This window comes from Notechis scutatus, chromosome 1 (assembly GCF_049901735.1).
Source record: "Notechis scutatus isolate UNSWTSFEM ecotype Mainland chromosome 1, rNotScu1.2, whole genome shotgun sequence".
NCBI classification, from domain to species: domain Eukaryota; kingdom Metazoa; phylum Chordata; class Lepidosauria; order Squamata; family Elapidae; genus Notechis; species Notechis scutatus.
In genome coordinates, this window is record NC_142009.1 from 152,601,565 (window position 1) to 152,615,211 (window position 13,647).

General features: G+C 36.2%; 1 protein-coding gene and 1 long non-coding RNA gene across 2 annotated transcripts in view; both read right to left on the bottom strand.

Moving 5' to 3' along the window:
* Positions 1-341: 341 nt before the first annotated feature.
* LOC148133047 (uncharacterized) lies at positions 342-2,814 on the bottom strand. The gene is made up of 2 exons (XR_015746276.1): positions 2,632-2,814; positions 342-391 (listed from the first exon to the last, which is right to left on the bottom strand). It is a non-coding gene; the product is annotated as an uncharacterized LOC148133047 (long non-coding RNA).
* A 1,103-nt stretch (positions 2,815-3,917) lies between these two features.
* APLF (aprataxin and PNKP like factor) overlaps positions 3,918-13,647 on the bottom strand; it is a 34,004-nt gene continuing 24,274 nt past the window's right edge. Inside the window, 3 exon segments of the mRNA XM_087952703.1 lie at positions 3,918-4,589; positions 9,712-9,753; positions 11,908-11,954. Of these exon segments, the coding sequence (XP_087808829.1) occupies positions 4,384-4,589; positions 9,712-9,753; positions 11,908-11,954 (295 nt within the window). The 3' untranslated portion in view covers positions 3,918-4,383.

Genomic DNA, 13,647 nt, shown 5'->3' on the forward strand with positions numbered 1-13,647 from the left:
AACATTTTTTTTAAATGTACTGCATCTTTTCCACCTATCAATGCAGTGGTGCAGTGATTAGAGTGCAGTACTGCAGACTACTTCTATGACTGCTGGCTGCCTGCAATTTAGCAGTTCAAGTCTCATTGGCTCAAGATTGACTGAGCCTTCCATCCTTCCGAGGTCGTTAAAATGAGGACCCAGATTGTTGGGGTCAATATGCTGACTCTGTAAACTGCTTAGAGAGTGGTATATAAGTCTAAGTGCTATTGCTATGTACCATATTATATATTACTCAGAAATATTTTATGAGAAATTAAAGGATTCTTCAAATGCCTATATAGAACCATAGAGATTCTGCCATTAGGAAGTGTGTTTGAGTTCAGCTTATCAAGAATGGCAAGAAGATCGACTTCCGGTTTGTCGGCTTCGCGAGCGGCAGGGATTTGCGAAGCTGCGCGATCCCTGCCGCGCTAGCCGTTTTTGGGGCTCCGATCCGGACGGGTACGGAGCTAGGCTGCCCTGCAGGGGCAGCTGAAGGTAGGGGGATACGGAGAGGGGTTTGGGGGTGTTGCAGACCCCCTCCCCGGCCGGCAGAACCCCCTTTTCCCAGGACGGTGCAGCGGCGGTCCGTAATGGCCGCCACAAAGAAGCTGGCAGCCGGGTAAGAATGCGCAGGAGGAAGTGGAGAAAGTGCTTGAAAGGAGAAAGTTTTTCTTGGTTCCTAGGACTCTAAGACATATATAACAAAATTCCTGAAAAGTATGACTTTCTGAATGATACCTTCGAGAAGAGGAAAAAAGCGGCAGTTTGATGGTGCTGAAAGGATAGCTTAACCTCTTTTTCTACGGAATAAAAAGTGAATATTAAGAAACCTATTTTTTTTTAGGTGAAAACTGGCTCTAAGCGATGAGTGGGAAAAGAGAGGACTAAAAAAAAATATATTTGTATGCTAAGACTTTGTTGGAGGAGATGCCTTAAGGATTGAAAGACTAAAATATATTGCAATAAGATTTTAAGAAATAGATTTGGACTTTCTTTTTTTCTGATTGATACTACCCTAGGAGGAGAGAGTGAACTCTGTCTTGGTTTGGACTGATTGATAACTTTGGGATTGTTTTATTTTTCCTTTGGAACATTTTGGTTGTTGTAAGAGAAAAGAAAAGAAAAGATTTATAATGGCTCCTTCTATTGAGGAACTGAGAAGGGACTATGAGCAAGCAAAAAAAAAAATGGTAAAGCTGGTTTGAAAGAAGCCTGCCTTTTTTTGGAAATGGCGCTCATTAACTATCAACAAACATTGCAACAGATGAAGACAGCAGAAGAAGAAGAAGGAGAGGAAGCCATCTTTAATAAATATCAGAACTCGACCAAGAGGGAAGGAAGAGGGAAGAGAAGAGAAATAAAGGACTTAAGATTTAAAAAAACATTTAAGAAAGGGAAAAACAAGGTGCAAAATCAATATAAGGATGGTAAACAAAAGGGAAGAGGAATACGACAGAGAAGGGAAGCCAGTAAGGCAGAGGCTAGAAGAAGGGGGGGTAGAAAGGTTTGTTGGGAGAAGAAAGAAAGGGAAAAGGTGGAGAAAAGCTACAAAGTTTTGAAATTAAATGGGAAAAAAGGAATCTTTTTTAGGGATAAAGGATAAGTATAATTTCTGCAAAGAGATTTTGCAAGGTACATAAGATGATATTGTAGTATTGTATTAGAAATAGAAAACTTAAATGGCTTAAGAGTTGATAAGAGATTAAAATGTTGAAATGTTAATAATGATTGGTTTTAAAATTAAATAATATGAGGGGAGATTTAGAATATTGAGCTTTAATTAAAGAGTTTAATAAGATTATGGTATTGATGTTATTATAAAATTTTTATTATAGTATTTGTTTTTAATATTTAGATTTATTGTTTAACTATGTATTTAATTATTCTGGATGTATTATTCAGTTAGAATGTACCAAGCAAAATCGGATTGGGTATTGGGTGTTATTTTAAAGATTAACTTGATTAATTTAGTGGGGAGATAGAAAGGCATCATACTCTGATTAGTGATTTCAGGAGAAATTTCTTTTTTTTTATAAGGAATGAGACAAAGGTACAATAAAGAATGGACAAAAGATACAAATATAATGACTCAAATTAAGATTAATTAAGATAGAATTAAAAAGAGTGAAATATGGGGAGAAGTTAATATAGAAGACTTAGAATGGTAAATAAAATAAGTAATGATATGTAATATGAGCATGAATACAGTTGAAGTCCATGAAGAAAGAGATACCTGGGTCCAAGTTACTTTCCAAAAAGATTTTTTTTTATGTTTTGTGTGTTGTGTATATGTTTTTTTTGGGGGGGAGAATTAATGAAACCTTGCAGAAATATAGAATGAGAATAATGGTAACTAAGTCAGAAAGAAATAGACGAAATAATTATAATAAAATGGAATAAGAGTAAAGAGAAATAAAGAGAAAATGGATAAGAGGTTTTTGTATGTTTATATGGAAATGGTTTAAAACAGAATTATAGTTCATCTGACTTGTTAAATTTATAATGGAAAAAGGTTTAAATATGTAATGGATAATGATGACTTGTGTGTTTTGAAAATTAATAAAACTTTTAAAAAAAAAAGAAGAAGAAGAATGGCAAGAAGATTACAGCTTTTGTTCCCAATGATTGCTGTTTGAATTTTATTGAGGAGAAAGATGAAGTCCTGGTTGCTGGCTTCGGTCGGAAGGGTCATGCTGTTGGAGACATTCCTGGAGTTCACTTCAAAGTTGTCAAAGTAGCCAATGTTTCTCTACTAGCCTTGTACAAAGGTAAGAAGGAGACCCAGATCAGAATTCCTGTGTTGTTGTGAATGGATCTAATAAACATTTTTACTTTAATAAGGTTTCCCTGATGAGTCTTTCATAAAATGGCCCAGAATGTGTGTCTATAAATTTTTATGATGCTTTTGACTCAATTCTTACATAATATCCCAGAGTTACTTTGCTTGTAAGAAGATCCTGCTGAGTTTAAGAGATTTTCATTAGTCTGCATCAATCTGAGTACAACTTCTGTTGTAAAGCGGTCTATTTTAAATCAAGAAAATGAAAAGTTTATTTTGTAATACTAAGACTGCTAATCAAACTATATTTTCTTTGATGTAGTAATATAACAAGGGACAAGCAAAGGTAAACAGAATAAACTATTTAAGTAAATAAAACCTCTATTTTAAACTTTCCATAGCAAATTCTGGTGCTTCTGGACCCCATTTGCAAAAAATGTGAGCAAAAAAATGAATTTAAAATATTAGGCAAAAGATTATTAGTCTAATAGCTACTAATAACCTGTAGTCTAATAACCTGTAATAATATTTTATTCATAAGTTAAATAGAATAAAAAAACTGTCCATACCTCTTAAAACCACTATTAAAAGCTCTGAAAATAAAGCTCAAATAAAATAAAGCTTGCTGTATTATTTTTGTGACTTGGAAACAGTCCATGGAACACTGGCTAGATTCCCACCTTACTCTAAGCCACAAAGTCTAGAAATGCTGGATTTGCACAACATGAAGTGCCCAACCATACAAATCATACTACAGTTTAATACAAGACATGAAGAGCTACTGACTCCCAGCTCTTAAGAGCTAAGATTTGTAACTGTAAAGGTCTTGCAATACAGTTCTGACATTTTAGGAAAATACTGCACTTTGGATACTAGTGTCTGCCAGAGTTGACTGCTTTTGCCCAGAAGAATGGCAGATGGAATCTTTTCTTGAAACATCAGATATTCATACTTATTATCTGCATACAACAGATTCAAAGTGCAATTCAGACATTTTATGTTGCAGTGTTGAGTTGATCAAATTAGGATTTGTTTCAGCTTCAGCCAACGGAATGTAATAGTTCAAACATTGCTTCAGAAAAATTAAAATAATGAAGAGAGATTGGGAACATAATTGTCTTTCAGAATAAATTTATATACTTTCTTCTCAAATAGAAACAATACCACTTGTAATGTTAAACAGCATATTACAAAAAAATGCAGTTACTATTTACAGTTTTATTATCAGCCTGACTGAATAAAGAAATTAAATCCAAATCAGTGCATTACCAATATGGAGTTATTATTTATCCATATGTGCAATGAAATGTGTTAATACAAAGTTTAGGAAAGCACTCATAATTTTAAATCACAAAGCCTATCACTACAAAAATGATATTAATCCAGAAATCTTGTGTACTCCCTAACATGTAAGATATTTTCACAAGCTGTGGAGTCATGAAATTTTGAAAATGTACATATATAATCCAATTTTATGAAGTAAAATTAAAGTAAGTCACTATTTAAAAAGTGACATTATTACCTAATGGGATACATGTTTCATGATGCTTTATAAACTCTATCAAAATATTTGAATGCAGTTAGCTCTTGGTTTTAACAAAATCATGTGCTTCTTTGAGAAGCATGTCCGTATCTTCATCATCATCTTGACAATCTGGTTCCCAATCAGAATCTTCATCAGTAGGATCACACTCTTCCTCCTCGTCATCATCTATAAAACTGTCGTTCAAGTTGTATTCGTTTGGTTCACCATCATCATCACTCTCATTCGCAAGAATACTTCTTACTATATAATTTTCAACAATAAAAAATTAAAGCCTTGGGTTGCAATGAGAGTAATACCAATATGGAAACACAATTTGGACAGGTGAGAAAAAGTTATTAGAAACTGCATGAAAATATGGTACAGTAAACTGATGGAGCCTTGCCTCTTCAATCTTTTTATTGAAACAAGAGAACAAGTCCACTGGTATCTTATCTTATTTGATAATGGAATCGCTCCAGCTTTAATGTTCTTCCATGCAAATCACTCAAATTGTGATTTGGAAAGACTATTTGATCTTATCCCAATTTCTCAATAAATTTGAAAATCCATTTTTGTGCACAAATGCTAATTGAATTGATTGTCACTATTCCACATTGATGGGCACCAAATTCCTCTCTGATTTCTTTTGGCCTAGGCAATAAAATAAATATTTAACTAATATCATTACATCAACTAAAACCCATTTTAACTTTTCTTTTCTGAGTCAAATATTCACACAGCCAGTATTTCTTGCTAGCATTCCTTAATAGCATATAGACAAATTTTACTCTTCCAGAGAAGTAGTAGTGAGGACTTATAGTATTCTTTTAAAGACTTAACAGGCATTGTAACTATAATAACTGATGGAAAATCTGGAGATTTATATTTTTAGAAATTATTGGCTTAAAAGCATATTTTAATCTCAGTGTCTTTGGTTTCAAGTTCCAGTTTACAAATCAGAAATTTGCAAACTACTGAAACAAAATAACTTTGCACAGTACTAAAGATATTGAGACTTTACACATTCAATGTAATAGATGGGATATTATCACCATATTTAGAAAAAAACTCATTTAGATGAGAAGCCTCAAGATATGTATATATTGTAATATTCTGGGTTAGTCAAAGCTATTTTTTATTTTTTGTCAGTTTATTTTTCTTTCCTAAGGCTCTCCTGGAAAAAAAAAAAGAATTACTATATAGCTAGTTCTCAACTTACAACAGTTCATTTAGTGACTGTTCAAACAACGGCACTAAAATAAGTGCATCCCTTTGGTCATGTGATCAAAATTCAGCTCCTTGGCAACAGGTTCATATTTATGATGGTTGAAGTGGCTTTTGCAACCTTCTGACAAGCAAAATCAATGGGGAAGCCAGATTCACTTAACTACCGTGTTGCTAACTGAACAACTGCAATAATTCACTTAGCTATTGTGGCAAGGAAAGTCATAAAATGGGGCAAAACTCACTTAACAAATGTCTCACTTAGCAAGATAAATTTTGGGCTCAATTGTGGTCATAAGTCGAGGTCTACCCTATATACAAAAATGATTCCATTTCCCAAGTGTGTCAATATGAATTTAGATATTTTTTTTCTCTAAAGATACATATAAATCAGATATCCTGGAATGAAAACTCTTTGCAGCATTCCTAAGAATAGCCGTTTCAATTTCCTGTATCACAATATATAATGCAAAACTACTGAGCCAGGACTGCAGAGAGACTTTAGCCAGGTCACATAGTTCTTCCAAGAATATTTGAAAATGACAATGTGAAGTGCAAACATAAGTTCTAGCTTTTGATAAGCTTTAACCTTCAAAAAAAAAAAAAAAAAAACACTAGGAAGCAACAGACAAGTGAGTGAGCTGATCACAATTTTGCTCCAGTAATCCCATTTTATTTTTCATTCTTCATTTTGCCTGAAACGATATAGTTGGCAAGAACAGGCAATTGGGGACAGAATGTGATTACATCTTCTACTATCTTAGAAAAGAGAACATTTTGTATGCTGGATGATGAAAAACCCCAAGTCCTCTTTGTTGCATTCTAATGTAATCAAGACCTCTTTCACTCCTGTTACGTTTTCTGCCCTCTCTATCCTTTCATAAGTCTGGCTTCCTCTCTCCTCACCACTGGATCATTGCTTCCTCTACAGTACCAGTATTTAAATGGAATATAAAGAAGCATAATCTTCTTTCCTCTTCTTGCCTGCTTTACAATTTCAAGAGCAACTGTCCCCTTCCTTCCCTCTGCAGAGTGAAACAAATAATTTCATATAGTCAATTTTGTCTCTTTCCTTCTTATCTAGCTGTATTTGAACATTAAGCACCTTCAACAGCTAACTATTGAATTGCTAATATACTGCACTTTAAAATAATAATAATAATAAAACTCAATTTCTGTAAATCCTTTGATTTCATCTCTGTTGCAGACTTAACATCTTATATGAATGCTCTCCTTTGAACAGTGATCCAAAATTACTTGGTTTTTTTCCTAGGGAACATGTTACTTGCATTTGTAGCCTGAAGTAACCAGAATTCAATTTGCTATGGATAATTATTTCTTTAGCACATCAGTAGTTCTCTTTCTAAAAATCATGCCCTTGAAAGTAAATTATGTGATTAAGTCATGGGTGCAGGTTTAAAAAAATTAGCAGCAAGCGTACAGTGACCTGATTATGTCACACAACAACTGTTTCCCTGAAAATAAGACCTACTCTGAAAGTAAGTCCAAGCTTGATTTTTACACGTGCGCCCAATATAAGCCCAACCCCCCAAATAAGCCCTAATTAAGATCCTGCCCACTCTAAAGTGGACGGGTAAAAATTAAACTAGGGTGGGGATGGGGGTGGTGGAGCTGCCTACTATTTACCTTTGGACAGTTGTAGCTAGGCCTCGCACACCCCAACACCTGCCTTGCCAGCCCATTTCTTCTGCAGCCAGTAAGGCTGGCAAGACTTTCCTGAAGGCCTCTGTAGCTAATACCAGATCGATCCGGAGCTGTTATCGGCTGCAGAGGCCTTCAGGAAAGCATTGCTGGCTGCAAAAGTTCCTAAAGGCCTCTGACAGCGAAAAGGTTAGTCAGTAGATGACATCAGGGGTGGGATTCTACCGGTTCTGTCCACCTCTGTAGAACCGGTTGCTCCAAAGAGCAGCAGACATAGAACTGGTTCTATGTCTGCTGCTGTTGTGGCCCACCTACCCGCCCGGGCTCTTACCTGACCTTTATTTCCTGCTTTTTCAACTGCAGCTGCTTTGCGCGACACAGCTGCAGTTGAAAAAGCAGGGAAAAAAAGGGCTTTTCCAACCACTGCGCACTTGCACGCAGCACTGCTCAGCTGTCCAGAGAGTTCAGCAGGTAGTAAATTGCAGTTGCGTGACGCTAATAGACAGAACTGGTAGTTATACCAGTCAGATCTCATCCCTGGATGACATCCCCCCAAAATAAGACCCGGTGCCTTTTTTGGTAGCAAAAATATATACACTGCTCAAAAAAATAAAAGAAACACTTAAACAACACAATGTAACTCCAAGTCAATCACACTTCTGTGAAACCAAACTGTCCACTTTGGTAGCAACACTGATTGACAATCAATTTCACATGCTGTTGTGCAAATGGAATAGACAACAGATGGAAAGCATAGGCAGTTAGCAAGACATCTCCAATAAAGGAGTGGTCCTGCAGGTGGTGACCACAGACCACTTCTCAGTTCCTGTGCTTTCTGGCTGGTTTGGTCACTTTTGAATGCTGGTGGTGCTTTCACTCTAGTGGTAGCAGGAGACGGAGTCTACAACCCACACAAGTGGCTCAGGTAGTGCAGTTCATCCGGGATGGCACATCAATGCGAGCTGTGGCAAGAAGGTTTGCTGTGTCTGTCAGCGTAGTGTCCAGAGCATGGAGGAGACAGGCCAGGCTACCAGGAGACAGGCCAGTACATCAGGAGACATGGAGGAGGCCGTAGGAGGGCAACAATCCAGAATCAGGACCACTACCTCTGCAAGGAGGGACAGGAGGAACACTGCCAGAGCCCTGCAAAATGACCTCCAGCGGCCCACAAATGTGCATGTGGCTGCTCAAATAGTCAGAAACAGACCTCCATGAGGGTGGTATGAGGGCCCGACGTCCACAGATGGGGGTTGTGCTTACAGCCCAACACCATGCAGGACGTTTGGCATTTGCCAGAGAACACCAAGATTGACAAATTCGCCACTGGCGCCCTGTGCTCTTCACAGATGAAAGCAGGTTCACACTGAGCACATGTGACAGACGTGACAGGGTCTGGAGATGCCGTGGAGAACGTTCTGCTGCCTGCAACATCCTCCAACATGACCAGTTTGGCAGTGGGTCAGTAATTGTGTAGGGTGGCATTTCTTTAGGGGGCCGCACAGCCCTCCATGTGCTCACCAGAGGTAGCCTGACTGCCATTAGGTACTGAGATGAGATATCTGAGATCCTCAGACCCCTTGTGAGACCATATGCTAGTGCGGTTGGCCCTGGGTCATTTCTATAACTGATACTATGTTCCACAGCTTAGTCTACAAAGCCACAAGAAACATACTGTATATAAAAAGGTCACTATTTTATATTATGGCTCAAACTGCTTATAAAAGAAACCAAATGTCAAATCCAAGCATTACATTAAAATACATTAATCTCTTTTTACCTAAGAGAATTGGTATACTTACAGAAACGTTGATCTCCATGAACAGATTAAAATATGTCATTATTCACGTAAGGGGAACTTCTTTAAGGGTATACAGGTTAGTCCTCCACTTATGATCACAATCAAGCCCAACATTTATTTATGAAGTGAGTTTTGCCACATTTTATGATCCTTTTTGCCACAGATAACTGAATCACTGCAGTTGTTAAATGAATCATGTGGCTGTTAAATGAATTCCCCATTGACTTTGCTTGTCAGAAGCTAGTTGATATGGTTACAAATGGTGATTCCGTGATCTTGGGACAGTGTACCTGTCATAAATTTAGCCAGTTGCCAAGTGCTCCTAGTTTGATCATGAGATCATATAACGTTATGTGTGAAAAACAGTCATAAGTCACTTTTTTCAGTGTGTTGTAACTTCGATCACTAAACAAATGTAAGTTAAGGACTGCCTGTACAAAGCACATATATCTAGCACTTCCATGTCAATAGGATATTGAGAAAAATGAGCTTTCTTTCTAATTTTATAGGGCCTCTGAACAGTGTCACCTACATAAACAAACTGGGACTTCCCCTCGAAGCATTTTTATCTTTGTTTTACAATGATGGATTTAGTAATTTTTATACTAATTTATCTGGGTAGGATGGTGACCAAAGCTAATTACTGAATTCCCCTGTGTATTTAGAGCAGTGCTTTTTGAAAATGTAAAAATGTCTCACCTTTTCTTGTAATTTTTGATCTTGTCTGCCTTCTTTCAGATTCTAGAGAAAAGAAAAAGAAATTATTACCAATAAAACAACCCAAACAGCTATGAATTTTATTAAAACTGAAAAGTGAAAGGGAACACCTGTTAAAATTCTCCTACATCTGCACTTCTTTAGAGGAGTTTTAACTATTCTCATATTGCCACCAAATTGCAGGAAGAGGCTTTATAACTTCTTTATTTATTTTGGTTCACAGAATAGCCAAACATGTTCTGTACCAGGGCTCTTCCAGTTTCAGGATTTTTTGGCTAATAAAAGTGTGCATTCTAAACACTTTACAAAGAAGCAAATCAGGCAAAGGGCAAATTTCCGTTATGCAATATATGAAATGCATGTGACTATAAAGTAAGAAGTTGGAGCTAGGATATAAACATTACTTTGCAATTGGCACACTGAAAGATAGCATTCAAACCATGGGAAGCGATGACAGCTCTTGGCCTGGATGAACTTGATTGTTCATACTTGAAAAGAAATACGCAAATAGTTAAGTACTTAAAATTGATACTAACACAGTTGATTTTTTTTTATAGGAAACAGCAGATGACAGGACTTTGGGAGAAAACAATTGTTTTCTTTTTATCACAGTTGACAACTAGTTGTTCCTCTGTACTTTAGAGGGTAAGAGCTTGAAGACTTCATCTCATGCCAACTTAGGTTGTAAAGGAGATTGAAGTGTTTTTAGAATGAAAGAACCAAAGCAGATCTTTTTGCCTATTAGTACTAGGAGACTGTGTTATTCAAATTTTGTTAAGATTTGTGGCAAAAAGGAAAGAGGCCTAGATGCATCATTGTTTCACACTGTTTTTTATTGAGATTAAGAGTGTGAAATACTCTGCTCTGCCATGGCAAATCTATACTTTATTATTTTCAAGCTATTTCTATGGACATGACTGGAATATAGCTTGTCATAGCAACCACACAGATAGGGCTACTAAAAAAAAGTACCCTGGCAATGAAAACTACTTCATCAAAGCCCTACCCCTTTTCCATGTATCTCATCCCATATTTTAAAAAGATAGTCACGCCCACCATCTTTTTATACCCTTCCCCCACCTGCTAAAGTTGCCCCTGTATCTTTCTTACCATATACAGCAAGCTCCTTTTTTATATATTGATACTGCAATAGTTTTACTCCAGTAACAAGAATAAAATCTGTGTGTATAATTATATTTAATATATTGGTGATATTTTATATGAAGTGCAAATGTGGTAGCATCATAATTCAATTACATCAAAACTGTCCGATTTAATTTTTTAAATCCCTGCTGCAAATTCCCTGATGAATATCTAATTCCACATTAAGATTAGAATCTGGTCTAATTTTTGTAGAGGCTCGCATATTGCTTTGCCACCTGAATTTTTGGCTCATATTAGTTTTCATTCACAGTTGCCTGAGTTCTTTAACTTTGTGAATTTATGTCATTATGGAATGTGGTTAGTAATCTATAGCAGCTTTAAATTTTACAACTTAACAGCTACCTCATTTCGTTCTAAGAAAGTTTGGTTAAACCTGAAGCAATTCATCCTTGACAACAAAATTCAAAATATTTTAAATATAATTCTCCACTCTTATTGTGACTGGCCAGCTTATCCTTCTCACTTGCCAATTGCTTAATTAATAGCTTCTGCCAACTTATGGATAAGTCCTTACATCTGCTTGATTTAATATTCTGCTGGATGGGAAAATTAACAATTTTGCCATGAATTCTTTTTGTTTGGCTTAACCACTGGACCTAAAAGTGCTTGCAGTAATTCAAATGTATGGTAGCTCAGAAGAGAAACCTTTTGTTAGCTGGCAAGTAATCTGAGATTTCCAAAATACTCACCAAACTTGGTTCAAATGACACTTCTGTTCAATCTTTAATATCTGTTAATTTTACTAAAATATATTTTAATGTGTTATATTAGTGTAGTTTTAATAAGCAACATTGTTTTTGTTTAATTTATAGTCAACAGCCAAATCAAACTACCTGAACTATAATAAGAAATGCTAGAATTTCCAAAATCACATCAATTCCCATTCTAGCAGAATTAACTATACTATATGAGCAACACTTCCATAGTACTACCTCAGCACAGGTAGTAATTTACCTCATTAGTTACATTAAGAAAAATGTATTCTCCATATACATTAGAATAAAAGCACTTTACCTGGAGGAGCTGTGTGTTTATATTCCAACTTGTGCTGTGGATTTTTTCTGCAAGAGAAAGAGTTAGAGAAGATAAAACTGGGGTTTCCATCTAATCATCTGAAATTTCAAATGAAAACAAAAATCAAAATCAAAGCAAATAATTCTTCATCTTTGTTTTAAAGGGAAGCAAATCAATTACAATCATACTAGAAATATGATTTTCTCATTTTGAAAAAATAACTTTTGATCCATTCATTTCCTAGTGGAGTGGCAACTTTAGCCAGTTCCGTTTTTACTGATAAAGGTTCCAAATATTTCTCAATCTATCATAGGTTCCTATGCCTAAGATTCCTCCTTGAAGAATAACTGGGGGGAGGGGAGAGATTGCAATATGTTAGTCCTTTTAGGGGCCTGCAACCAAAATAGTGTGCCCAGAATGCAAGGGAAGTAACTGTTCTCCCTTTTTTTTTCTTAGCTGGCAAGGTACCGTATGTGAGTTTGATTTACTGTTCAACTTTGAGGGAAGAACAGTAGATTTGCCCAGTGTGGATGGTTGAATGCCATCTACTGAAGCTTGAACCATTAAACCCAATTCTGCTGAGGGTCATGACAGAAAGTCAGTTAGATGACTTTTGTACTGAAATTATCATTATGGAATCCCGAGCTGCTGAAATCACAATAAGACTTATTTCCTATGTTGGGAATTTAGAGGAACAATCCACTGTGACCTTTTTAGTGAGCTACTGGTAATGAACAAAAGCCTTGACTGTGTCTTTCTGCTAAATCAATGAAGCAAAATGGATGCTCAGTAGTGGTGGAAAATTCTCAGACCCTCTTTCTGAAAGGCATTCTTTTTGCCATAGGCACCTCAATGTAACAAAATTTCCTCTGCAGGAAAGTCAATAAAAAGTTAATCTTTCAAAGATAAAAAGAACCAACAAATTCTGCATGACAACAAAGACAAAAATGGCAAACAAAAAGAAGAATCCAGATAGTATAGCTGATATGGAAATCAAAAGAAAACTTAAGGGACAGACAAAAATCCTATCCAGTACGGTGGTGGGATTCACATTTTTTTTTACTACCGGTTCTGTGGGCGCGGCTTAGTGAGCATGGCAGGGGAAGGATACTGTAAAATTCCCAGTCAGAGGTGGTATTTGCTGGTTCTCCAAACTACTCAAAATTTCCACTACTGGTTCTCCAGAACTGGTTAGAACCTGCTGAATATCATCTCTGATCCAGTAGCACATACTCAAAGGGTGAACTTTCAGCTAAAATATTCCAAAGTTTTAGAAATTTCCATCATTGTTTTGTAAAAGAGCATCATCCCAGATATGTCATATAAAAAAGCCACAATATAAAATCAAGTTTTAAAAAAGCTTTGAATAGGAGTTAATCAGCTGTTTAATAAAAAATACTGGATAATTGTCATTTGTAATATGCGCTGCTAAAAAATGTACTCTATAGAACTTATGCTGTTAAAATATGGCCCACCCAGATTCTTTGTAAAATATAATTTCTTGCTGTAAACTGTAAATTAAAGATAGGACTTAGAACCAACAAAATTGGAATATATAGCAAAAGTCTTCTTGGACAAATCACTTAAGCTATTATATCTATCAGGTCTGAAGAACAGTCACCAATAGGGACCTTGAAGATGCTCCATCAATCCAACCTAGCTCAGAAGGGATTGGGTTGACCTGAATAGGGCCAATGGCCAACAACTGGAAAATGCAATAAGGATGGAGAAATAAGCCTT